We start from the raw sequence: 26230 nt of genomic DNA on the forward strand, positions 1-26230 counted from the left end.
GTTCTTTAACCCTTCTCAAGAATTTTTCAAAGCTTTAATAAGCTTCTTTTGTAAATCCAATATAGGAAAATTATCTAGGTCACACTCTTGGTTTGTTTTTGTACATCCTTTTTAATTATTTAGGCATCAGCTGGTTTCTTGTGCATATTCAATGCACATTCATCTTTGTAGCCTGTCATTTATAAATCCACTTTAAACTGAGTCTTAATCTTCAGAGGTAAAACTGTTCAATTTCATACAATTGCCAATGATGCAAACCTCTCTCCCTCTCTCAACACTATTAATATTAATTTCTAAATCCAGTTTTCAGTATGTCCCATTCATATATTGTAATTCCTTCTTTAACTATAAGTCAGTTTTATGTGCTGCTCCTTAATTGTAATCTTTTGTAGTCTCTAAGATCGAATTTTCACGTTCTTTATTTTTTTGTTCACAAATATCAAAACAAAACACAGGAAGGAGTCTTTATAATTAATTCCAAACTATTATTATCTGGATCCTTAGTTTATTTGTAACTTTATGAAATCAAATCACTTTTTTGCTGTTTATTGAAAAAAAAGAGTTTTTTTCTTGAACTTGTACCTAAAATTTATTTCATTAAGGATTAAAGGAAATTCATCCAGTGTTGCAAACTAACAAGTAATTTCTGAAAGTGATTAGAAAAGGAAGTATGGGAACATCGTCTTTTCAAAAGCAGTGATTTCTGTTAGAGTAAGATGGCTATTCTCTCATTTCCCAAAGCTCTAAAACTACTGAAGACTTATATCTTATATCTTACATTCTCTTTGTGAGGAACAGCTGGTCTACTCACCAGTTCTGCATTTCATCATGGTCATTGACTCCAGTGCTTCAGACTGATCATTTCTTTCTCTGAAAATCTTGCTAATTTTAAAGAATTCTGACTTGGTTGTACCATGTCTGTTCCAGACCCAACCTAGCTATAGATTTGAGTGAGTTCCTAGGAAATGACATCCATTTTTTTCACATTATTGTAGGCTTTTTTCACATTATTATAGGCTTTTACTGCTAATTGGAATTGTAATGACAATGACATATCTATAGTGAGAAGCAACAAGCTTGCTGTAACATTTGGAAAATTAACATTTCTGAAAATGATTCAACAAAGCATTACTTAAGAAAAAAATTGAAATTATTAAACTCCAATGTTGCTAGGTCAAAACAAAGGAAGAGATTTGTAGGAAATGAGCTTCAGTTTACAGCAACCATCTGTAACCATTAGTTCTCAGCAGCAACACAAGTATGCTGGAGGTCTAGTACTAAAGCTATGTTTTTGCTTCAAACGATGTTATAATTTTCTCATTTTCACTTTAAATAGGGATGTGTCCAATGATCATGGTTCATAAAAATGAAATACTTGGCTAAACTGAGCAGTCCACTGTTGCTCTGGGTTGTATATTGTATGTGGCAGTTTTTATTAAATGCAAAATATGCCCAAGAATAAAGAATAAATGCAAGAGCTATAGGATATATTCTCCTTAAACTGTTTTCAGAAAAGCAAATAATGTCAAGCTTGTTGCATGACAACTCTCAGAAATAAACATTTTCGGGCATGTTGCCTGATCAGAATCACTAAAAATGTATTAAATTCTATTCATTTGCCAATATATTATATGCCTCAGGGTTCAGCCCTGTCCCCCCTTCTTTTCAACATCTACATGAAACCGCTGGGTGAGATCATTCGACGGCACGGGATAAAGTACCATCAATACGCGGACGATACTCAATTGTATCTGTCCGCCCCGTGCCAACTCAATGAAGCGATGGATGTGATGAGCCAGGGGCTGGATGCTGTTAAAGACTGGATGGGGGTCAACAAGCTTGTTCTCAATCCAGAAAAGACCGAGTGGCTGTTGTGTTTCCCTCCCAAGAATTGGCCAAGTACTCCATCTCTCAGGCTGGGGGGTCAAATTATACGCCCCTCAGACAGGGTTCGCAACTTGGGGGTCCTCCTGGATCCACAGCTGACCTTCGAACATCATTTGTCAGCTGTGACCAGGGGGGCATTTGCCCAGGTTCGCCTGGTACACCAGTTGCGTCCCTACCTGAACCGGGAGGCCCTCACAACAGTCACTCGTGCCCTTGTGACCTCTAGGCTGGAATATTGCAATGTGCTCTACATGGGGCTGCCCTTGAAGAGCATTCGGCGACTCCAGCTAGTCCAGAACGTGGCCGCGCGAGCGATAGTGGGTGCACCTCGGTTCACCCACGTAACACCTATCCTCCGCGAGCTGCACTGGCTACCTGTGGATCTCCGGGTGCGCTTCAAGGTGCTACTTATCACCTATAAAGCCCTACATGGTAGTGGGCCTGGGTACTTGAGAGACCGCCTACTGCCAATCACCTCCACCAGACCCATTCGATCGCATCGATTAGGCCTCCTCCGAATTCCATCTTCCAGCCAGTGCAAACTGGCAACTACCCGGAGGAGGGCCTTCTCGGTGGCTGCTCCGTCCCTTTGGAACGAACTCCCCGTGGAGATTCGGACCCTCACCACCCTCCAATCCTTCCGCGCTGCTGTAAAGATCTGGCTGTCCCGGCTGGCCTGGGGCTAAGATTATAGCCCCACTCGAATGGTGTGATTGTTGCGTTTTTTCTCTTTTAATATGTTGTATTGTTTACTGTCTGTCGTTTTCCCCCTCCCTTTTGAATTGTGAGCCGCCCTGAGTCCCTTCAGGGAAAAGGGCGGCATACAAATAAAGGCAAATACAAATACAAATACAAATACAAATACAAATACAAATAATATAAATACATTATATTGTATTTAAAAGACAAGCTCTATTAGCTCTATTAATTTACCTTCAAAATGGGAAGGACCTTTTAGATTTGCCCAGGCACATGTTCCTCCAATGCCCCGTCAATGTTTTCTATCTAGTCTTCCTTTGTGAAGGGATTCGTGTTAAGATCAAGGATATATTTCTACCAGGTAAATGTGATACATTTTGCATGTGTATTTTGAATTCCTTTATCAGTTTTTGAAAATTGAATGTAGTCAACATTTTGGTCTGAATTAAGCATTTATAGTCATGTAAACTGAAGTAGCTGATTTCTGTTTATCTCTACAGCTTCTCATGCTAAATGCTACCCTCAAGAACATGTTTTTATGGGGATTGGGAACAATAAATAGAGGGAATAGGGAGAAATGTCCTGACTTGGGAGCTGAAATGCTTTCTGCTAAAACTATAATTGACTATAATTATTTGTAAAGAATGACACCTTAATCCTAACCCTAACCCTACACTTTTATTCAAAAGTAAAATCCTTGACTTACCACCATTTATTTAACAACTGTTCAAAGTTATGATGCTACTGAAAAAAGTAACTTATGACTGGCCCTTACACTTTCAACAGTCAGAGCACCTCATAGTTATAGCATCACCAACTAGAATTTTTCCATTCAGGATTTCAACAAGGAAAGTCAATGGGGAAGGCAGTATGGAAGGTTGCAAGTCATAATTACATGATTTCTCACTTAGCAATGAATTGGTTGTCCCTGTTTTGGTTGTAAGTTGCATTAAAATTTATTGTCATTCACAAATTAAGTCTGCTTTTATTGCAGAGATCCCAGAGGATCCACTTACTGCAGAAGAATATTATAATGATCCATTTGATTCCTGTTCAGAAACAAGTGAAGAATCGGATAGGGAACAGGAAGAAAAGAATGCATCACAGACAGTATGTAAAATATATCCATAAGTATATTTACTCTAAATAACTGCTGAATTAAAAGAACCATTATATAGTGAATTTACACAAAATGAAAGATTATTAGAACTGGGGCCATGTAGTATAACATAGCACCTTGACAACCAGCACCTTGAATCACACCTAAAAGCAAACCAATATTAAGTGCAAAGCATCAGCATCACTGAGATATACTATAGATCCTTGATGGCGAACCTATGGCACTTATATCACAGGTGGCACAAGGAGCCGTATTTGCTGGCACACCCTCTCCAGTCTTCAGGAAAGCCTCCGGAGCCTGGGTAGGGCAAAAAACTCCCCCTGCATGGGTGTGTGTGTTGTGCATGCATGTGCAGGTTGGTGGGGCTTATTGAATTGTGGATGTGGTCGCATGCACACAATTTTGCAACATCTTTACAAAAAGGTTCACCATCACTGCTATAGATGTTGCTTCAAGGGTAGCCCCATGTAGAACATATTATAGTAAGCCAGATGAAGGATGATTAGGACAGGGTCAGCAACCTTAAACACTCAGAGCCATTTGGACCCCTTTCCCACAGAAAAGAAAACACCAGGAGTCACAAAATCTTCCTCGTGCCTGACTATTTCCTAAGCGACCACAGAACTAACATATGTAGTTGAATTAAACGGTCTGTTTTCTTCTGAAACTTTTCTTTTCTTTATCCATGGTTGGCCTACCAGGTGTAGAAAAGCTCAATAAATCACATGCTGGAAGGTATCACACATTGGCAGTTGTGATGCATATTTTGAGTGACAGGGAGTTGCAGCAAAGGGATGAAAGAGCCACATTTGGCTCCAGAGCCACAGGTTGCTGACCCCTGGACTAGGGCATCCAAGACTGAGAGCATAGTCATCCAAGGTTATTGTCAATGAATAAGTCAAAAGTCTGGTGCAAAAATCCTCGTAGCCACAGTTGTCACCTGTTCATTGAACAGAAATATTTAGATAGGCCCTTAGATTCAGATCACATGTAAAGATTAGAGTTCAACTCTATTAGAGTAAAAGTGGTACTTTTCAGGAGTTGTTAGACCACAAACCCAAAGCCAACTTCTCTTCAGCCTACTATCGTCCCTGGAATGTGCTTTAAAACAAAATCAAAATGGTTGAAGTATTGAGCCCATCGGACTTGTTTGGGTGATAGTTTCCATGGGTCCTAAGCACCTCCAGATTTTTGTAGTCGGTCCAGACTTTGAACGGTTTCTGCCCCCCTTCCAACAGGTGTCTCCATATTAGCAGTGCCCATCTCATTGCGAAAGCCTCCTTTTCCCAAGCAGCCCATCATCTCTCTGTGTCTGTGAGCTTGCAGGAGGTGTAGGCGCAGGGTTGTAAGTTTCCTTGGTTGTTTCTTTGGAGTAGCACCGCTCCCACTGCCATCTGGCGTCTGCCTAGATCATGAAAGATTGCTCAGGGTCAGAATGCTTCAGCACTGGCTCCTTTGCAAACATTTCTTTTAGTGTTTTGAACACCTCTTTGCAGGTTAGGTCCCACTATAGAGGTTGTCCCAGATGGGGTTTCGTTCCTGGGTCCCCTGTCTTCAGGAGATCTGTTTGGGGTTTGGCAATTTTTGCAAAGGAGGGGATGAATTGCCTGTAGAAGTTCGCGAAACCTAGGAAACTTTGTAGCTGCTAGGGGGTTGCACTTTGGCTGGGTCCACCTCTATTCCCCCATTTGACACTCGGTAACCCAGGTAGTCTAACCGTGCATGGTGAAATTCACATTTTCATACCTTGAGGTACAAGTTGGCTGCCAGAAGTTTTTCCAGTACTGGGCGGACCAGGGGTACATGATCATCCATCGTCTCAGTGTAGATAAGGATGTCATCTAGGTAGACAAGGACCCCCTTGTAGAGGTGCTCGCTCCTTGGTTGTTTCTTTGGAGTAGCACCGCTCCCACTGCCATCTGGCGTCTGCCTAGATCATGAAAGATTGCTCAGGGTCAGAATGCTTCAGCACTGGCTCCTTTGCAAACATTTCTTTTAGTGTTTTGAACACCTCTTTGCAGGTTAGGTCCCACTATAGAGGTTGTCCCAGATGGGGTTTCGTTCCTGGGTCCCCTGTCTTCAGGAGATCTGTTTGGGGTTTGGCAATTTTTGCAAAGGAGGGGATGAATTGCCTGTAGAAGTTCGCGAAACCTAGGAAACTTTGTAGCTGCTAGGGGGTTGCACTTTGGCTGGGTCCACCTCTATTCCCCCATTTGACACTCGGTAACCCAGGTAGTCTAACCGTGCATGGTGAAATTCACATTTTCATACCTTGAGGTACAAGTTGGCTGCCAGAAGTTTTTCCAGTACTGGGCGGACCAGGGGTACATGATCATCCATCGTCTCAGTGTAGATAAGGATGTCATCTAGGTAGACAAGGACCCCCTTGTAGAGGTGCTCGTGCAACACCTTGTTTATTAACTGGATGAATACTGCTGGGGGCCCCTACTCAACCTTATGTTGAGAAAATGCAAAGCATCTTTTACAGCTTTCACAGTCCGAAAGGCATCACTTTGAATTGAAAGCTCCCTAGGGGGCAGTTGAATGCTGTTTTCCACTCACTCTCTGATACATACTCGGTAGTATGCTTCTCTGAGGTCTAGTTTGGTGAAGACGTTTCCCTTGACCAGATGAGATAGTATGTCCTTCATGAGGGGAGAGGGTATAGGTTGTGTACGCACACACCATTTATCCCTCAAAAGTCCACACACAACCTCATAGTTCCATCTTTTTTTTTCTTTGAAGAGGACTGGCGCTGCGACCCATGGCTTGGTTGGCTCAATGAACCCCCTTGCTAGGTTTTTGTCTATGTATTTGCACATCTCTTGCATTTCATGGTGTCATGGTGTACAGTTTGGGCTTGGGTAGTTTTCCCCCAGGGATGATTTCGATGGCACAGTCTGTCTCCCGGTGGGGAGGCACAACATCGCACTTGGCCTCTCTGAATACTTCTGCAAGGTCCTGATATGCCATCAGAATCAGTTCGGCCTTTGGGGTTTTGTCAGATGTGGTTGCCAGTTGTTCTTGTGGGCTCTTTGGGGGGGGGGTGTTCCAGCATGGGTGGTATTTCTGCTTGCTGGTGTGGGAAGGTTGGGGGCCCCTTGATATCCTAGGTCTACGGATACCCCCTTGCCACCAGATGGTCGATCCCCACTTGTCTAGCCAGAAAAGTCCCATTATGACTGTGTCTGTCATTTTGGGGGCTATTATGAGTCGAATTACTTCCAAGTGATCCACTAGCTCTAGCCTCACTGGTTCAGTCAGGTGGGTGGCATAGGCTCTTCCCATTAGGTACCCGTCAACCTGCTCGAACCAGATCAGGTGGGCCAGTCTTTTTGCTCTGATCCCCAGTTTCAGGACTGTGGTTAGATTAATCAAGCACCTTGTGCAGCCTGAGTCTATTAGGGCTTGAAAATCCCCTTGGTTTCCAGTTTTTGGGGCTGTGAGGCATATTGGAAAAAGGAAAGGGTGAATTGGTTCTCTCACCATTGTCATTTTCTCCCTCATCCTCGCTGTCATATGGTTCAGGCAACTGGTTGTCGTTGCCTGGAGTTCCATCACTTTTGCCTGGGGGGAAGGGGCATCTGCAGCCTGGAGGGTTTTCCTGGACCTGTTGGTGGTCCATTTGGGGCCTCGTTCTGGTCATGCCCTGGGCAGTGGGTCTGGCCTTGGTTTTAGGGCTTGGGTTGGGCATGTAGCTGCCATGTGGCCCATCCCACCACATCTGTAGCATTTCAGCGGACTTCGAGGGAGGGCTGGTCTCAGGGTCTGCTGTGGTCCTGTGGTTCCCCGCCGGCTGGGTGGTTTCAGGTCAGGTTGACATCTGTCTTTTGTGTCCAGTTGCTTTCTCATGTCGTTGGCACACAGCCCACTGTCGAATTTTGTTTCCACCCAGAACCACTCAGAGAGTTGATTTGGGATGTCGCGGTATGCGGTTACCTGGGCAATTTGCTTGTCCAGGCTTGTTCTGAAGAAATGCACCAGCAGTCGCTCTGGTAAAGGGGGTAGCCTTCCTATGACCCTCCTAAATTCACGGATGTGCTCTTTGATGGGGTGGCCCCTCTGCTTTAGTTTGCTGAGTTCCTCTTCCACATATGGGTCCTCCTCCCCCTCCTCAAACCTGGCCTCTAGCAGTCTCAGGAAGTCATCTATGTCTTGCAGTTGGGGGGCTCTCCTCTTGTGGAGGGCTGCTAGCCATTCCCTTGCTTCTCCTTCTAGACTCTCTGCGATGGCATTCATCATGGTTCTGGGGGATGGGTACAGGTGCCCATAGCATTCTAGGTGGATATCAGCTGAATCAAGAAATAGAGCTAGCTCGTCTGAGTCTCCGTCAAACTTTCCCCTGAATTGGGGCGGGTCGTTCAGCCCTACTCCTCCAACCTCCTGTCAGCCTCTGTATGCTTGCGCCTGATATGGCTGGCCATCTTCTTCACCCCTAGTTCAGAGAGAGGGAGGGGGTTGTCTGCTCTTGGCAGCCTGCCTGCTGAGTGGGAGAGGCACTGATTGCCATTTTGGGCTCCTTTTATCAGGAGGGGGAGGGGCTGTGCTCCAGTCTGCATCTCCTCCCCTCAACAGGATCAGATGTCCCTCCCCTCTCTTTTGGATGGCACAATGGCCCCCATCAGCAAGGGTGGCCTGGTCAAGATCCTCCTTCATTTGCTCTATTGCACTCCCTAGGGATTCCATCTGGGGCTTTGGGAGCCTGGCTTGTTTCCAGTCCCACCTCCAGTCCACCTTTGCCAGCTTGCTTGAGACCCTTCCCTGTATCTGGGGACTAGGACAGGGGAATTCCAGGTCAGCTGTTTTAAGGGTTGATTTCCAAAAGTATTCATCTTTTCTTGCTTCTGCTGCTGGGGAAGACATCACTGCTTGGCATTGCTGCATACCTCCAGTTGTAATCAGTCTTTTTCTTCAACCTCCTGTTGCCTGATTTTCCCTCCAAGCACCCCAAATATTGGGGGAGTGCTTGGAGAGCCCGGGATTCAGGAAACCCAGAAATCTTAATAGATTTTTAAAAGTCAGTTTCGGCTCTCTCTGAAGTTTCCAAGAGTTGACCTAATTAATTTACGAGCCTCGAGACAAAGTTAAAAAAAACACCATTCATTTATTAGGACTAACATCTTGGCACGGACTTCTGTGGAGCCAAAACTAAATCCCACTTAATGGCGTTTGAATTTTACCCCTGTGTCCCCTCCCCTCTGCCTGAAGTCATCAGTCACATTCTCTAACAGGACGTTAGGGCAGGGTTCTGGACATGCGCATTCACATCCCAGTTACAGAAATATGAGACTTTTTACTCTGGTCAAAAGTATGCATGGCATTCCCCCCCCTTCTCAAGTTGATAGTAGTCATGGAAACGCTTTAGACGTTGACATCTGGGGGAAGGATACTGCAAAATCTCCATCCCCACCCCACTCCAGGGGAAGAAAACTGCAAAATCCCCATTCCATCCCCACCCCACCAACCTGCTTTCCAGCTCCGTTCTCCTGTGCAGGGCAACAAAAGAAGACCCAAGTGATCAGCTGGGACTCTAGAGGCAGCAAATAGATGGGGGCGGAACCAGCCCGAGGTGGCATTTGCCGGTTCTCCAAACTACTCAAAATTTCTGCTATGAGTTCACCAGAACCAGTCAGAACCGGCTGAATACCACTTCTGCTTTGAATAAGTAAATAGGTAAATATTAAATACAGCAATATTTCTAATTACTTTAAAAAAATCAGACTCTGACCTAATTTATGTACTTTGAGATTCAGTTGACTAGAAAAGTTAAGCAAAACTTTCAATTTCTTCCATCAAATCAATTACAAGTAAATTTGTATTTAGTTTTAAATTTAACTATGTGGTCATTAAGAACCCATCCTGACTTGATGGCACATAATCAATTAGTCAATCAAATAAATCATTCTTTCACTAAAGCAGGGCAATACAACCAACAATTGTAGAATGATAGGCTGACTTAATGTTGATTGGCTTTTGGCCTTATTTCAAAAGCAAACTTAAATTTCTTTCCCAGTATCCTGTTCCTTGAAGAGATGGGGAAAAAGAATGTTAGAGAGTAAGATGAAAAAAGGCAATTTCAGAAAGAAATGACTCCCAGATTTGACTTGTCTAGATTAGAATTTTTACTGCAGAAAACAGTAAAAGAAACAGTAAAGCAGAAATGCACAACTGATTGCCTATTTCCAGGGCAAAGATACTAGAAATTTAAATGTCTGTAGTCTGAGATTTAAAGTCTAGACTTCTTCCTCCTGTCTTTCCAAATTAACAGATACTTGACAATATGGTTGCCCTTGGGTGGGAGAGCAGGAGGGGTGAAGGGGCTAATGAAAAAACTGCCCTTTTGTACTTTATATTGGATGATATTCAAATAAGGAAGTAACAAAGCTTACACTATAGTATCATCTACAGATTTTGGTATTTTGACAAAATCTTGGCTTACTAGAAAATATTTTAATAGTAAAGAGAATACATATTTAATTATTCATGTATTAACTGCAGCTAGAATTGTATTTGCACAACATTGGAAAAGCGAAGAGATTCCTACTGACAAGAAGATAATTAGGAAAATATTAAAATGTACAGAAATGAATAGATTAACATTAGCAATTAAGGAGAAAAAACAAACTGATTACTGCTTGATATGGGAAGTGTTTTATCAATGGTTAAAGAATAAAAAAGGAAATTGGAAATAAAAGGAAAGGAAAGGGGGGAGGAGAAGAAGATTAAAAGAGAAACAGAAAATATATTAAGATAAAAATGAGAATAAAATGACAATTGTTAGTACTACTATAATGAGAATAATCATTTAGATATTTTTTTTTAGATATTTTATTAATATTTATAGGCCACCCTTTTCCCCGCGGGGACTCAGGGCGGCTTACATAAAATAGGGAGGGGGGGTATAAACAATAAACATAAAACAATACATAAGAGTAAAATAGTACACAACATTCATTCTTCATTCGGGTGGGGACAGATTGTGATCTTATCCCCAGACCTGACGGGATAGCCAGGTCTTGAGGGCTGTGTGGAAGGTCTGGACGGTGGTGAGGGTACGAATCTCCACGGGGAGATCGTTCCAAAGGGTCGGAGCTGCTACTGAAAAGGCCCTCCTCCGTGTAGTTGCCAGTCGGCACTGACTGGCAGATGGTATTCGGAGGAGGCCCAATCTATGTGATCTTATAGGTCGCAGGGAGGTAATTGGCAGGAGGCAGTCTCTCAAGTATGCAGATCCACTACCATGGAGGGCTTTATGGATGGTGAGTAGCATGTTTAATGTTATTTTGGTATTTGTTCATGTTTAATGTTATTTTGGTATTTTTATTGGAACACATGTTAATGAAAGAAAGGAAGAGCATTATAATATTTAATTGTTAAATGTATTATCATTTGTGGAAGGATGTTGCATAGTAATATTTGTACTCAGACAACCCACTGCTTAAGGAAAGATGGAATGTATATATTTAACATTTGGAAAAGTAATTAAAAATTAATAAAAAAAGAAAATGTTTTAATAGTTTAGGAAGCTGGGATATGTTTATATAATTACTGCTCTAGTTGGGGAAACTGAGGCAGCTTCAGCCTATGTTATGTTATTCATGCTCATGTCTTTCAGTTGTGAGTAGTTAGGAATTGGAATGGGACAACTTGCTACAGCCAACTCGCTATGGCCAACTTGCCACAAGACAATTGAACAATTCAATTATTTTAAATAAATAATTAAAATGTTATTTTAATTTTAGTCATTCATATTTCATTTTGTCCCTCCTTTGAGTTAGTCTATTCCACCATTTCTTCAATATTAATGTAACTCTTGTCCCATGGCAAATTGCCCTGCAACAAATAGGCCATGGTGAATTGACTGCAGCGAGTTGTTCTAGACCCGTTATGAACAGCCCTTAATTGCCGTTTCTGATTATGTCAATATGTTTTTCTTAACTTGCATTATTGATCTTCAGTAACTCACTTGTAACAATCCAATAATAAATTGCATTGTTCCCAATTTTCAGTATTTTTTGTTGAAACAACTAATTCACTATCTTCTTTGGTTGACAGGACAGTGATATCAACGCAATGGTCAGATACATGGAAAATATTGTAGATATCAATTCTGAAGGTAAGATGGCATATTCTTCAGTTTGATTACAACACCAACAATTGGATATTCTTGGCTTGTTGCATAAAATGCTGAGCCAATATTTTGTGCGTGTAAAAGAAACTTGAAGTTCTTTATCCTAATCCAGAAGTAAGTGCAACAGTCAGCCTAACAGAACTTCTTAAAAGTTCAGTACTTAGTAGATTTCCTCTCCCTTGTTAGTTGACTTTGGATAGAGTTCAAGAAAAGGAGTTGACTTCTGGTTTAACCTTGTTCAACATAACCCATCAGCTGGGGATGGGTGAGCAGAGAATTGGGAGAATCTATAAAGAAAAATTATAGTTGATGGCTGAGGTCCTATTTAACATCTTGACTTTTGGTCTGCCCAGTTTATCTCTCCTAATAGTGCAGCAGGAACATATCTATTGTTTTAAAAGGAGGCATTTGAAGTTTTTTTTTTAAAATAAGATTGAATATTGATTGATCACTGGGTCCAGAGATTTATTCTTCCAAACTTTCAAGCTCATGCCCAATATCAGGGAGCTTCTTCCTACTGGAATATGGGCTTTGGGCTATTCTGTAAGTCATATTTATGTGGTGTCTTCCTATTGGTTGATTGGTTTGTTGATGGCAGCCATCAACACACTGGGAAAACTATAGTTCCAAATAGGTGATTATTCCTTTTCATTTCTATGTGGTCAAAACTCTAGTTTTTAAAGGAGAAAAAAAGCATATCCTATATTATCCCACAGCAGAACACAGGATATTACAAAAAGAACTTAACTATAATACAGGTGATGCCTATTACCTAGATTTTTTTTTTTGCAACCTTAGAAGGGGCATTTAAAACCACCAAACTCACCACAGAGCTCCAATAAAACATTAGACAAAGCATCATTCCAGAGATTAGAAGAAGACAGGAAAAGAATTAACTTATAACAGAAGACAAAGTAGCTGTCAGAAACCTAAAACAGGACCAGACCATCATCCAACCTTCAGACAAAAGCCAAATCACAGTGATTATGGACAGAGAACAATGCCAACAAAAAGCAAAAAAAATACTGCAGGACAAAGAAACCTACATCCCTGTGAACACCAATAGAATACAAAAACTAGACAACCAAATCAAGAGAACCCATAGTGACTTCACTAAGAAAGGCCAAATTACAAAAAAGGAACAGTAGCAGATGAGAAGCAGCAGATCAATCCTCCTACTTTTCTACAGATGCCCCAAAATACATTAGCTAGCATATTGTATCTCTACTAGAGACCCCTATATACAACATTGCAAAAAAAATTAACAAAAAACCTTGGGCATCTCACAAGATGAAGCCAACACTTCATTAAGGACTTTATTTAAACAAACCGAAACACACTGCAGCAACCCAGAATAGCAGAAAAAGGAAATGGAACATCTATACAACACATTCCAACAAAATGGATACCCATGCAACTTTATCAAAAAGTCCTTGACCACTCAACTCAATACAGCACAACCAACACAAACCCTAAAAAGAATTATACTACCATACATGAAGAATATCTCAGAAACCACCAACAGACTACTACAACCATATGGAATCAATGTAGCACACAAGCCAACTAAAACCCTTCAAAATGTCCTAAGCAAACCAAAAGACCCAGCAACCTCAGAAGAAAAAACGGGAGTCATCTACAGCATACAATGTAAGAACGGCAATAACCACTATGTAGGACAAACAAGCAGAAGACTGACAGAACACATCCCTGAACACCATCCGGCAGTCAGAAGACATGACAAAAAAATGTAATTTCACAACATATAGACAGATTTAACTATAGTTTCAATTGGGAAAATATGACAGTCCTAGACTAGATCAAGTCCAAAAATGTCAGGAAATTTCTAAAAGCCTGGCACTCTGACAAATCAGCCATCAATATACAGCTAGACATTAACATCATCTATAGACTATACAAAAGAGACAGTCAACCAGCCCAAAAGAAAACATAAAGACCCAAGGACCTCTCCACCAGTAATCAGCACCCAGATTAGCATAGATTAACTCCAAGACTAACTTCAGACCAACAATCAAGTAAACAATACCCCAATCAAGAAACTGCCAAAGAGCTATCAGTAAATAACCCAATCGAAGCATATCTAAGACTCTCCCCACCCACCCAGATAGACAAGTCACCAGAATATAAACTGGCAGCAAACAGCACTCCTTACTAGCACTGATGAGGTTACTTAGTTAGGATAGTGAAAGATCTGCAAGGAAAGAAGCAAACTCAGGCAGCATTTAGAACCTATCATTTCAATCTTGAGCTTCAAATATTCTCCTTTATTGGTACTATATTATCCCTTATATAGAGCAAAAATTTGTATATAAAACTATGTACACACTCATTATATTATTCTGTTTCAAAGTAATTAGTATTATGCAAAGTGCGCAAAAAAAGAAGCAATAAGCCAAGAAATTAAAGATGAAATAAAATAAAATAAAATAAAGCATATTTTTTGGAGTATAAGATGCACTTTTTCCCCCTCCTAAAAGACGCTGAAATTTGGGTGCATCTTATACTCTGAATGTTGCCTTGAAGCTGTTTTTCAGTCTAAACACAAGCTAAGTGATCTTCCATTCTTTGCCTGCGTTTCTAATTGCTGCTCCTTCCGACAATCAGCTGTGCTTTAGAAGCACATACCCACCATCCCCAACCTCAAAACCAGCAAGTGAACTAATGCCCTGAAGCTGACCAGGCTAAGGACTAGCCTGTAATACCTGATAGGCAGAATTTTTTCCTTCCATTTTCCTCCCCAAAAACTAAGGTGCATCATATACTCCGAAAAATACAGTAGTTTACTAGATTCACATCCTTGCCTTCACCTTTCCACATGCTGATTCATAGATCTTGGTTTACTAAATTCTAAACTCTCTCTTCTTGAGATCCCATCAACTCCAGCTAAGACTCAGACTAAGTAACCAAATTGATATCTTACCTTTGTAATAGTATGTTAGTATTAAACACTTATTTCTGTTTATGTGGGGTTAAAATTATGGTTTCTTTTCATGTAAAGAATTTCATTTTTATTACCTTTTTCCAGTAATAAATAACTGAAATAATTTCAAGAAATTATTCAATCAAAGAATATATTTTATTTAGTGTCTCTGGGGTTTAATTAGTAATCGCAGATGGTGTTAGATAAGATGCTAAAGCAAATTATTTCTCTTCATTAACATTAATCAATGTGAATGTTCATGAAATATTAGATGCTTGAAGTTGCAATGTAACATATAGTTTACATGGACATATAGTTCTGTGAAACTGTGTATCCATTGCATGAACTCTATTGCTATTATTCAGTAATAATTGACAAAAACATCTTGTTTGGAACTTCCATGGAAATATTATCATATTCCTAGACTCTTGGTTGGACTCTTGGTGAAGACTGTTGAAAAAGAATAAATAGTAGTAAGCTAATAATGGCCATAAAACAACTTGACTCCATAAATGTCTGTTGAAGGAAATGAGGTACATATACATTTGTAAGAAATGCATATAAGCCTCTTTTATAAAACATTGTTGCTTGGGGATGTTCTACCCCATTAAAAATAATTGTGTTTCATGGACTTATTAAATTATATTAAAATGCATTTAATACCCTAATTATCTTTAATTAATGCAGCATTTTCAGATGAAAAAGTTAATTGCTGCTTACTTTTTGTTTGCCCTTGGATAATGCTTTGGTTCTGCAGAATGCAGACAACAACAAGCTGATTAGATTGTGCATTTATTTGTAGGAACTAGAAGTTTCACTGAAGTGACTCCTGTGAGATTGAGAGCTCTCAATAATACTATGGCAACAACCAAGCTGAGACATATGAAGGAGTAAGTCATCTTATTAAATGCTAACAGTAGTAATCAAAGATGTTGAAGTATTTACTTTACCTTTAGTTTGGTTTGAATCAAAATGGAGCAAAACCCAAAATAATACTCAGTGAACGTCCCATATTTTAGTAAATTCATTAAATTGTTACATTATTATATTATATAATGGATCAAAACTTTTGAAGTTGAACTTTTTTCATTCTGAGAACATAATATTAGCTCTTGTTACTGGGTGCAAATTCAATAATCAATACCAATTCCTTGGTTTTCAAGCTCAGAGAGCACCAAAGACACCTCAATTTAACCTGGAGATACAAATATTCTCTTCTACTAATAATCCTTTTCTAAATATTCATTTCTAATCCTTGCTTAATTTATCATCTGCTATTCATGAAAGAAGCTTTCTCTAGCTTCTGTGTAAATGACAAGTACCTTTACTTTAAAGTCTCATTAACTTGAATCAGTTGATTCCTTAAATTAGTGTCATTATTTGATCAACCCCCCCCCCCAAAAAAAAAAGCTGGATTGCTTTCATAAGGAGCAAAGAGGTGCTGTGAATGTGCTGGGTCCAAAAAAAAGTTTTTCCTGAAGTTTGCAGAGTCCTTCTTACAGTGTTTCCAAACCTGGCCTACAAAAGCCAGATATGGTTATCCACAGATACTGATATATTTTAGATATATGAGGAGAGCAAATTATGCAATTATATGACATGCAGCACATTAATCATTTTATTGTTACATGACAAAGATCTCTGGGCCCTTTTAATTCTGATCAAAAATTTTCACCTATAATTGTAGAAACAGTACAATAATATTGTATACTTCGTTTTCCCAGTTCTGTTAAATATTTGGAAGCAATTCCAAAAAAAATCTATATTAATATTTCAAGCTATATAAAATATATAAATGAGGATAGTGCCATTGGAAAATTTTGGTAGGCAATTTTCAGTTTAGATTGCACCTAGTACACTCCCAGTCAAACCTATATTAAGATTAAAGCAAGCACCACATCACATAGGATAAACATCAAAAACACACATTGCCTCTATCCATATCTGTTGTGGCCCAGCAGGAGCCGTTGAAGCTGCCACCAGACTCCGACCGCAAGGGGTCCTATGAGTCGGCCCTGGAGGATGTGGAGGACCCTGGACAGGGTTCTGACTCTAAGCAGGGTGCAGAAAGACTGGTTGGCCACCAGGTGGCGCCTGAGCCTTGGATCAGTGGGGAGGAGACAAGGGAGAGTGATCCAGAAACCAACTGTGAGTTGTTCCGGGATGCACGCCGTCGAAGGGCTATTTAGCGTCAAGAACAACTACGTAATTACAGGAGGTAATTACGCTCAGCTGATGGTCATTAGGCTCCTCTCCAGACTATAAAAGAGACTGCTTGTGCCACACCCTTGCAGAACACTTTGACTAAAGAGAAACAAACTTGGCAGGTTGAATTGCTGCCAGAGTTTGTCGGCCTTGCTGCCAAGGTCCTTATCAGTTTGTTTACTTGGGTTTCAGACACCGAGAGTCTGAACTTGTTATTAAAGGACATTCTCATTTAAGCTTCTCTCGGCATTCGTTACTGGACGGAGGAGGGGGTCAGAACACATATCTATATGCCAAAAAGAATTTTTCAGAATCAAGCAGCATTATAAGTAATGAGCATTTCAGCTTTATTCTATATTTAGTCCATAATTATGCAACATAGAGATGGTAAATAGGAGTCCAGATTATCTTTTTACCATTGAAGAAACATTATGATGTACAGTGATTTTTCAATAATTCAGAAATAAGTGAAAATACTGATGTGTCTGTTGGAAAGAACAAATTAAAAATGAGTAAGGCTTCAATATTCGTATATACACTGATAGCTTGGTTATGTTGATTTAACTCAAGCATTAAAAATGTGTTAATGCTTTATTTATATATATAAAAATGGCTTTGTACGTGTGTATTTTCCAGCATAACTCTCGACCAATTTCAACCAAATTTGGTACACAGATGACTTACTCTCTGGAAACAAATACAGTGGGAGTAAGACACCGCTAACACCCCTCGGTGTGTGTGTGTGTGTGTGTGTGTGTGTGTGTGTGTGTGTGTGTGTGTGTTCCAGTATAACTCTTAAGAATCTCTTTTTAAAGCTTCAGATATATAATAAAGAATTATTTTCATATTTTCAAATTATACTTTTGTGCCTATTCATTAATTTAGTAATTTATTGAATGAAAATTATTACTTGATGCCATTAAAATCCTGGCAAGAGTTCACTGTTTAAATGGTAAGATATGTTTGCACATTGTTGGTAGGAAATTTAAATTTGAATATAGTTCTTACAAGCATTTGATTTTTTAAATGGCGCAATAAACGTCTTTTGGAAAATATGAATGAAAATGGAATAGTTATTCCTAATCAGATACTTTATAATGATTCTTGAAAAACTTTTGAACGATTTGCTCAGGGCTCAATTTAATTCTAAAAATTAAGCTTCAATGGTTTGCTTAAGTTGTATTATTATTCAATGAGTTATAGAAAAATATATTTATTTTTTGCTTTGTCTAGTATTTATTTTTAACCTTAGTTTATTAGCATGTGTTATTTAGCTTATATATGATTAGTTTGAGCTGACTGAATTATGTTCACTTGTTTTATAAATTTTATTGTTACATGTAATTTTAAGTTAAAAAGTTAAAAATACTATTTTAAAATGTTTAAGCAAAATATAATAATATCATCAGGATAAAAAAACATAAAAAACAGAACTCAATTGTTAGAACTAATTATTCTGTTAGTTGAAAGAAAGATACAAGATAAATCTATCACAGGGTTTCAGAACAGAATGACCTGATTCACCAAGTCATCCATAGGTGACAGTCTTACAAATAGTCCTCTAATTTATAAAAATGTATTTTAGTGATGTTTGTGTGACAAATTGTATTAAAAAAAATTATTATTTAAAAAAAATTAAGTCAGATGAGCTCCTCACTTAACAACCTATGTGATATTAATATAACAATGGCAATCAGGACTGCAGGAACTGCCATCACTACGTTCCATGATCATGTAGTTTTTCAGCTTATAACCATGTCACACTTAATGCTGGATTTTCTGGCACCAATTATTGTTGTTAAATGATGACTACCTGTATGTTTGTATATGGTATTTAGAAATATTGTTAATACACTTCCTATGTGATGGTAATATATACATTTTATTGTTATTTTCTTATTTATAATCAACAGATTCTGCCTCTAGATGCAATAGATTTGTAGTTTTTATTTTGTTTTATTGTACTTTATTCTTGGTCCCATGGTAACTGTAAGAATTTGGACATCCTTGAAAGCTTGAATATAGATATCATAAGGCTCAGAATTTTTATCTTCACTTTCACTGATGGAGCAAAAAGAAATATAGGCACAAAAGGAAAAAGTGGTTCTATACATAGCATTTCGTGTCATTTTAAAACATAGAATACATACAATAAGATAGAGGCTAATGATGGTGAACTTTATAGTGCAATTTAAACGTTCAAATAACGTAGTTGGGAAAAATTAGAACACTTTCATGGAATAACATTTCAAAAAATTAAAATCTTGCAGCACAGTACTGTATTCCTCTTATTTAGCTTCCAGTGTCTTCCACTCAGCAGCATGCCAGGATCCCACAGAAGGTTCCATCATTACCTGCTGAGTGTAAGTAAAATTGTCTTTTAGAATAGTAGAAGAAAGGCATCTAGTGATGCTTTGTTCTGCCACTATAACATCATTGCTTAAGATTCATAAGATACATACAGATACAACTTTATACATGCAATGAGTGCATCTAATATACCATTTGTAAAAAATTCAGAAAAAAAGAATAACTGAACATAATTGACTGTAATCTTTAAATTTCACTAATGGGGTAAGTGAGAAACACTCATTTTTTGTTGTGTTCATAGATGATGTGAAAGTTCAAAGCTGCAACTGTAGAAACCCAAGCCTGAAAATAAAGTCCCTAATTGAAACAGATACATATATCTAAGATACACATAACTTATCTGAAACAAATATGTAAAGCTAGTTCACCTCTTGTGGCACACCAAGGATAGATGTGCAAGCGCCAAGCAGAGTGAACTAGCAATCTAGATCAGGGGTGTCAAACTCGAGTCACGGCGCCATCACATGACATATCGGGGCTTTTTTCCCTTCACTAAACTGGGTGTAGGCGTGGCCAGTGCATCTGACCCACGGGCTGGAGTTTGACAGCCCTGATCTAGGTGGTCAGAACTGCATTGTGTTTAGCATGTGTAGATTTCCCTGACATTGTATATACTAAATAAATATAGGTAGTCCTCAACTTCATTTAGTGACTGTTCAAAGTTACAACAGCACTGAAAAACCTGACATTACTATTTTTTAACCTATGACTGTTGCAGCATACCCATGGTCACGTGCTTTACATTCAGATGCTTGACAACTGGTTCATATGTATGATGTCCTGGGGTCATTTGATCATCTTTTGCAACTTCTAACAAGCAAAGTCAATGGGGAAGCCAGATTCATTTTACAACCGTGTTATTAATTTAACAACTGCACTTATTCACTTAACAAATGTAGCAAGAAAAGTGGTAAAAGTTGCTTGAGATCCCTCTCAAGCAAGGAGACACAAAAATTCAGATATGTTGCTCAGACTACATAACCTTAAAATTACAACTTACACAAAAATTCATCTGCTGTTTTGCATATGCAAAAAAGCCAAAGCTGCAGATGTGAAAATCTTTATATGATATAAATTCTGGATATATAATTATCAATCACAAATTACCAATGCCTACAATGTGGAGGCAGGAAAGATGAAAAGGCAAATTTGTTCCGCAGAGAAACAATTGAGTAGCTTTACATAACTTATATGGAAAATGGTGGAAACAAGATCCTCCAAATCTCTAGCATCAGATATTTTTATCTTTGAATTATCAATTACTATGTCTATTTGTTAGAACTAATTTGATCTGGGGCAAATCATCTTCTTCATGGACGAAGTCTATGACAGGGAAGATGAAAAGACAGATTTGCTGCCATATGCAACATACAATTTACTCTAACCAGAAAGATCTTAGAATAGTTTTATATAATTGATATATTAGCCCAGGGGGCCTCATATAGTCCAGGGGCTAATACGGCCAGCTGAAGCAATTAATCCAGGCTGGTGCAGCACTACCATTCACATCACCCTGTCCAGCCACTGGGCCCTGCCTTCCAGGTGAGTGCAAGCCTTACTTTCGCAGGCAGCCATGGTGAGCAGAGTGGTGTGAGTTCTATGGCCTGCAACTGGAAGGTAGGCTGCGCTGGACCAAAGGGCTGTCTTGGGAGATTGTGGGCATGGTGATGCTCAGCGCCTTTTGGGCCTTGCTCTGGGCTGGGGAGTGGTTCAGCTTTCCAACTGGCTGCGATCCCCAATCCCTACCTGCTCATCACTTTCTCCTGCAGCTAGTGGCAGAGAGGAAGGAGATCCGCTGCTGCTCACCCCCTCTCCGGACTTCCTGCAGGTGCTGGTCCTTGCCTGCTGTGGTTGCCAATGTTCAGGGAACACGAGGCTGTGCCGCCTGCATTGCCACTCTGCTAGATGGGTTCCCCCCACCAGCCCATGACCTTCAGCCAAGTGTGGGCCTTCCCTTTGTGGGCAGCCACAGTGAGTAGAGCAGTGCAAGAACCACGAGCTGGAATTGGAAGAAAAGGCCAATGACAGAGGAGGGAAAATCACTCTGTACCAGCTGCGCTCAGCCGAAGGGCCACCTTAGGGGATGGATGGTGAGGCTCAGCCACCGTTTGGGTCTGTCTCTTGGCTTCCGCAGGGCCTCTGGGCAACTTCCACCCACTTTCCCTTCCCCCTGCCCCAGGCCAGGCATCCAGCCCACAACCAGAGGACTCATTGCTCAGAGCACCCTCCCGCTCACCCACCTGCTGGCCAGACTGGCTCAGAAGCAGTGTGTCACCTTGCATTCATCCTTGGCCTCCTCCCACCCCAGCTGCTGGCTTCTTGACTCAAGCAGAGGCTTCTGGTTGGAGTGAGGGGAACTGCAGTTCTGGGCTCCCGCAACTGCAAGTGCCGAGGCATAGATAGTATTGGAAGAAAAGTCTGCATGGCTGTGGTGGAAAGAACCGGAGCAACACCAGCAGCTTGGATGAGAAGGCATGAGTGAGGTGGTGGCTGCTCTCACCAATAACTGAACCCACCGTGCCAATTGGAGTAAGGCGCGATGGACCCACACGGCTGACTAGTGCTACCAAACTGCCTGTTTGGGCACGAACTGGAGAGCTGCAAAGGGATAGCTCACTTGAAAGAACAATGGCTGAGCCTTGCAGCTGTTATCTGCTGGCTGGCCTTGGGTCAGGCCCCTCTTCTTCTTCCTCTCCCCTTCTCCTTTCCACACAGTCCTGTTTTTCCAAACACCTGGGTCAGACTGGGCAACAATTCACAGGGAGGTGCCCTGACTGAGGAGGCTCAGACTGTATCCCATGGCTTGCCCACTGTATAAACCACTCCCGTCCCTTTCAAAATGGCCACCCAGTGCTTCCCTCAGGCACCCAGGGCTGGTGAGTGCCTCTTGAGAACTGGGGGAGAGGATGCAGGCACACCAGTGAAGGAGATGGGCTTTGGTTGCTTGTTCTGCTGCAACCCCGAGTGATTGGCCTCAGCTGCAGTTTGTGGGTGCTCTGTCTGATGGGGTAACTGAAGTGGAGAAGCACCACTTTCTGCTGGCCTTTCATCCATAGGTGGAGCTCCAGGAGGAAGTGCTTGCTTTGGCTCTGGATTGGAGCATTGAGGAGGCAATGGTGATGGCATGAAGAGAAGCCACATGACCAGATGCCCAGTTGCCGCAACCTGCAAGAAAATCACCATCTTAGGTTTCACCGGCATGTGTGGCGGGTGAGGCAGGGCAGGGAGCGTCAGCCTGGGGAGCAGGACAAGCAGGGAACCTGCAAAGGGGGACACCCAGCTCCAAAAGGACACGCTTGGGATGCGTCTGCTTCCCCGGAGAAACAGCGCAATGGCTGACAATTGGGAGGGCAAGTACCGAACGATCAGCACCTTACATTCTAGCTGCTGTAATGAATATGAGAAGCAGAGGCAATGTTTTAGGGTACCCTGTTACCATAGCCAGCCCTTTGTCCATGTCTTCTCCATTAACACTCATCACACATGTCAATTTACCAGTTCCAGTTACTATGCCAGTGAACATCCCACATCCAAGCACTCACCTCACCAATGAATCTCCCAACACTAATGACATTACCTGGCTCTTTAAATATAGCGAATTGGGGCCCATTGTCCGAGACTACCACATCCGGCAACCCATGGGTTGCGAACAACTGGCACAGGGCCCTCACAGTACTCTCAGCCGAGGTGGAGGTCATGAGGACCAGATCCACCCAGCGAGAGTAGGCATCCACCACAATCAGGAATGTCTGGCCATGGAAGGGGCCGGCGAAATCAATGTGGAGGTGCGACCAAGGGCCTCTCAGAGCCTTCCACTCACGAGTAGGCACCGCTCGGGGGGGTGGGATGGGAGACCTGACAGGTAGAGCAGCGGCCGACCCAGGCCGCTATCTCAGCATCCAGCAAGGGCCACCAGACATAGCTGCACGCCAATGCCTTCATGCACGCTATGCCTGGGTGGTTCTTGTGGAGCAGAGACAGGACCTGGGAGCGCAGAACGGAAGGGATCACCACCCGGTCTCCCCAAATCAGGCACCTGCTATGGAAGGACAGCTCGGCCTGGCGGGCCTTAAAAGGCTGGAAAATGTCAGCCAGCTTCCCCAGAGGCCACCTGCGGAGGACCCAGGAGCAGACCTGAGCCAAAACCGGGTCAGCCTTAGTGTGGGCAGCCACGTCAGCGGCAGTGAAGGAATGGCTCGAGGAGACGATCAAGAGAACGGACAAGGACGGCACTGGAGCTGGGTCGGAGATAGGCAGGGGGCAACAGCTAAGGGCATCAGCGTGCCCTAGCTGCTTGCCAGGACGGTAGAACAGCGTATAGGAATACGCCACCAGGAACTCCATCCAGCGGGTCATCCTGGGGCAGAGGATGGGAGGGATCGGCTTGTCCCTGGCCAGAAGCCCAAGGAGAGGCTTGTGGTCCGTGACAAGTGTAAAGTGCCAACCATACAGATAGTCGTGGAATTTCTTAATCCCGGACACTGCAGCCAGAGCCTCCTTGTCAATCTGGCTGTAATTGCACTCCGCAGAGGAGAGTGTCCGGGAGTAGAAAGCCATGGGGGCCTCCGAGCAATTTGGGAGGACATGGATCAGGACCACCCCCATAGGGGGCGTCACAGGCTAACGTCAGTGGCAGCTTGTCACTGTACTGCACTAAGACTGCCGCTGACGTAAACATGTCTTTGACAGCCACGAACGCATGCGCTTTGTGGCTGCCCCAGTGCCAGGCCGCTGATCGGTTGAGCAACTGATGCAGCGGCTCAACAAGTGACACCTTATGCGGCACGAATGGCACGTAAAAGTTGAGAAGCCACAGGAACGCCTGCAGCTCTGCCTTGGAGGAGGGAGTGGGGGCATTCCTGATGGCGGCAACCTTAGAAGGTGTAGGGTGGATCCCTTGGGCGTCGATCAAGAAGCCCAAGAACTCCACCCTGGGCACAGCAAATGTTCATTTGCTGTGCTTCAATTTCAAACCCGTGCCCCTAAAATGGAGGAGGATCTTCCTGAGCATTTCGATGAGTTCTGGGTGGCTGGAAGCAGCGATCAGAACATCATTGAAATACAGAACCACACCGGGGAGCCCATGGAGCAAGCGCTCCACAAGGCTCTGGAAGATCCCCGGGGCCACGGAAATGCCAAATTGGAGGCAGCGACAACGAAAAGCCCCGCGATGGGTGATGATGGTTTGGGCTGCCGCTGCATTGTCATCCATCGGGAGCTGCTGGTAGGCCTGCGCCATATCCAGTTTTGCAAAGATGCAGCCCCGCCCCAAGGAATGGAGCAGGTGCTGCACCACAGGGACTGGATAGGGGTTTGCCTGGAGGCCAAGGTTGATTGTTGACTTGTAGTTGGTTTATAGGTTTATAGGTTTTATTAGCATTTGTAGGCCGCCCTTTTCCCTGAGGGGACTCAGGGCGGCTCACAGAAAACCAGGGGGAGGGGAATACAACATTAAGACAACAACATATAATAAAATAGTAAGCAACATCCATTCATCATTCGGGCGGGGTAGCGATTCTTATCCCCAGGCCTGACGGGCGAGCCAGTTCTTCAAGGCAGTGCGGAAGGCCTGGACGGTGGAGAGGGTACGAATCTCCATGGGGAGCTCGTTCCAAAGGGTCGGGGCTACTGCTGAGAAGGCCCTCCTCCTTGTGGTTGCCAGCCGACACTGGCTGGCCGATGGAATGCGGAGGAGGCCTAATCTATGGGATCTTATAGGTCGTAGGGAGGTAATTGGCAGAAGGCGGTCTCTCAAGTATCCAGATCCACTGCCATGTAGGGCTTTATGGGTGATTAATAGCACCTTGAAGCGCATCCGGAGATCGACAGGTAGCCAGCGCAGCTCGCGGAGGATAGGTGTTATGCGGGTGAATCGGGGTGCACCCGCAATCACTCGCGCGGCTGCGTTCTGCACTAGCTGAAGTCGCCGGATGCTCCTCAAGGGCAGCCCCATGTAGAGCACATTGCAGTATTCCAGCCTAGAGATCACAAGGGCCCGAGTGACTGTTGTGAGGGCCTCCCGGTTCAGGTAGGGTCGCAACTGGCGCACCAGGCGTACCTGGGCGAATGCCCCCCTGGTCACAGCCGTTAAATGGTGGTCGAATGACAGCTGTGGATCCAGGAGGACTCCCAAGTTGCGGACCCTCTCTGAGGGGTGTAGAATTTGACCCCCCAGCCTGAGTGTTGGAATATTGGCCAAATCTTTGGGAGGGAAACACAACAGCCACTCGGTCTTTTCTGGGTTGAGCACAAGCTTGTTAACCCTCATCCAGTCCATAACGGCTTCAAGACCCCGGCCCATCACGTCAACCGCTTCTGCCAGTGCAGATCCTGACCGACCTGTCGGGCTTGACAGGGACCACAATTGGGGTCTCCCAGCGTGAATGGTCGACAGACTCCAGGACACCCTGCCCCAGCAGCTAATCAAGTTCGGTATCAACCTTGGCCCTCAAGGCAAAAGGCCCCCTGCGAGCCTTTAGCCTAATAGGTGCAACCTGGGGATCTAGGTTCAGGGAGATGGAGGTGCCCTTGTAAGAGCTCAGCTGGCCATAAAAAATATCCACAAATTCCGCGAGGACGTCATCTAAAGAGGAGGAAGAGGCACCCACCCGATGGATTCCCCCAATTGACAACCCCAGGGGAGGAAACCAATCTAACCCCAACAGGACTGGCAGGTGGCCGTGGAAGTCCCCATAGTCTACCCAGATGGGGAAGGAACCCAGGGTGGGAATAAGAGTCCCCTGGTAGCCTCTGAGGGACGTGTCCACTGGCTGCAGCTGGTCGTGGTTGATGCGGGGACACAGGCGGGAGAAAGTGGACCAGGACAGCAGGGAGCGGGAGGAGCCGGAGTTCACCTCCATGTGGCAGGGCTGACCTT

General features: G+C 42.7%; 1 protein-coding gene across 2 annotated transcripts in view; it reads left to right on the plus strand.

Moving 5' to 3' along the window:
- NEK11 (NIMA related kinase 11) overlaps nucleotides 1-26230 on the plus strand; it is a 203599-nt gene that overhangs the window by 164457 nt on the left and 12912 nt on the right. For both annotated transcript variants that reach the window (XR_015696375.1, XM_087712942.1), the window contains exons 12-14: nucleotides 3581-3696; nucleotides 11762-11822; nucleotides 15581-15668. Coding sequence is in view for 1 of the 2 variants with exons in the window: in XM_087712942.1 (XP_087569068.1) it covers nucleotides 3581-3696; nucleotides 11762-11822; nucleotides 15581-15668 (265 nt within the window). In the remaining variant the exon portion in view is untranslated. The remainder of the gene's footprint in view (nucleotides 1-3580; nucleotides 3697-11761; nucleotides 11823-15580; nucleotides 15669-26230) is intronic.

The sequence above is a fragment of the Thamnophis sirtalis genome, unplaced genomic scaffold (genome assembly GCF_051295495.1).
Source record: "Thamnophis sirtalis isolate CommonGarterSnake01/CBP01778 unplaced genomic scaffold, rThaSir2_p1.2 scaffold_4, whole genome shotgun sequence".
Taxonomy (NCBI): Eukaryota; Metazoa; Chordata; class Lepidosauria; order Squamata; family Natricidae; genus Thamnophis; species Thamnophis sirtalis.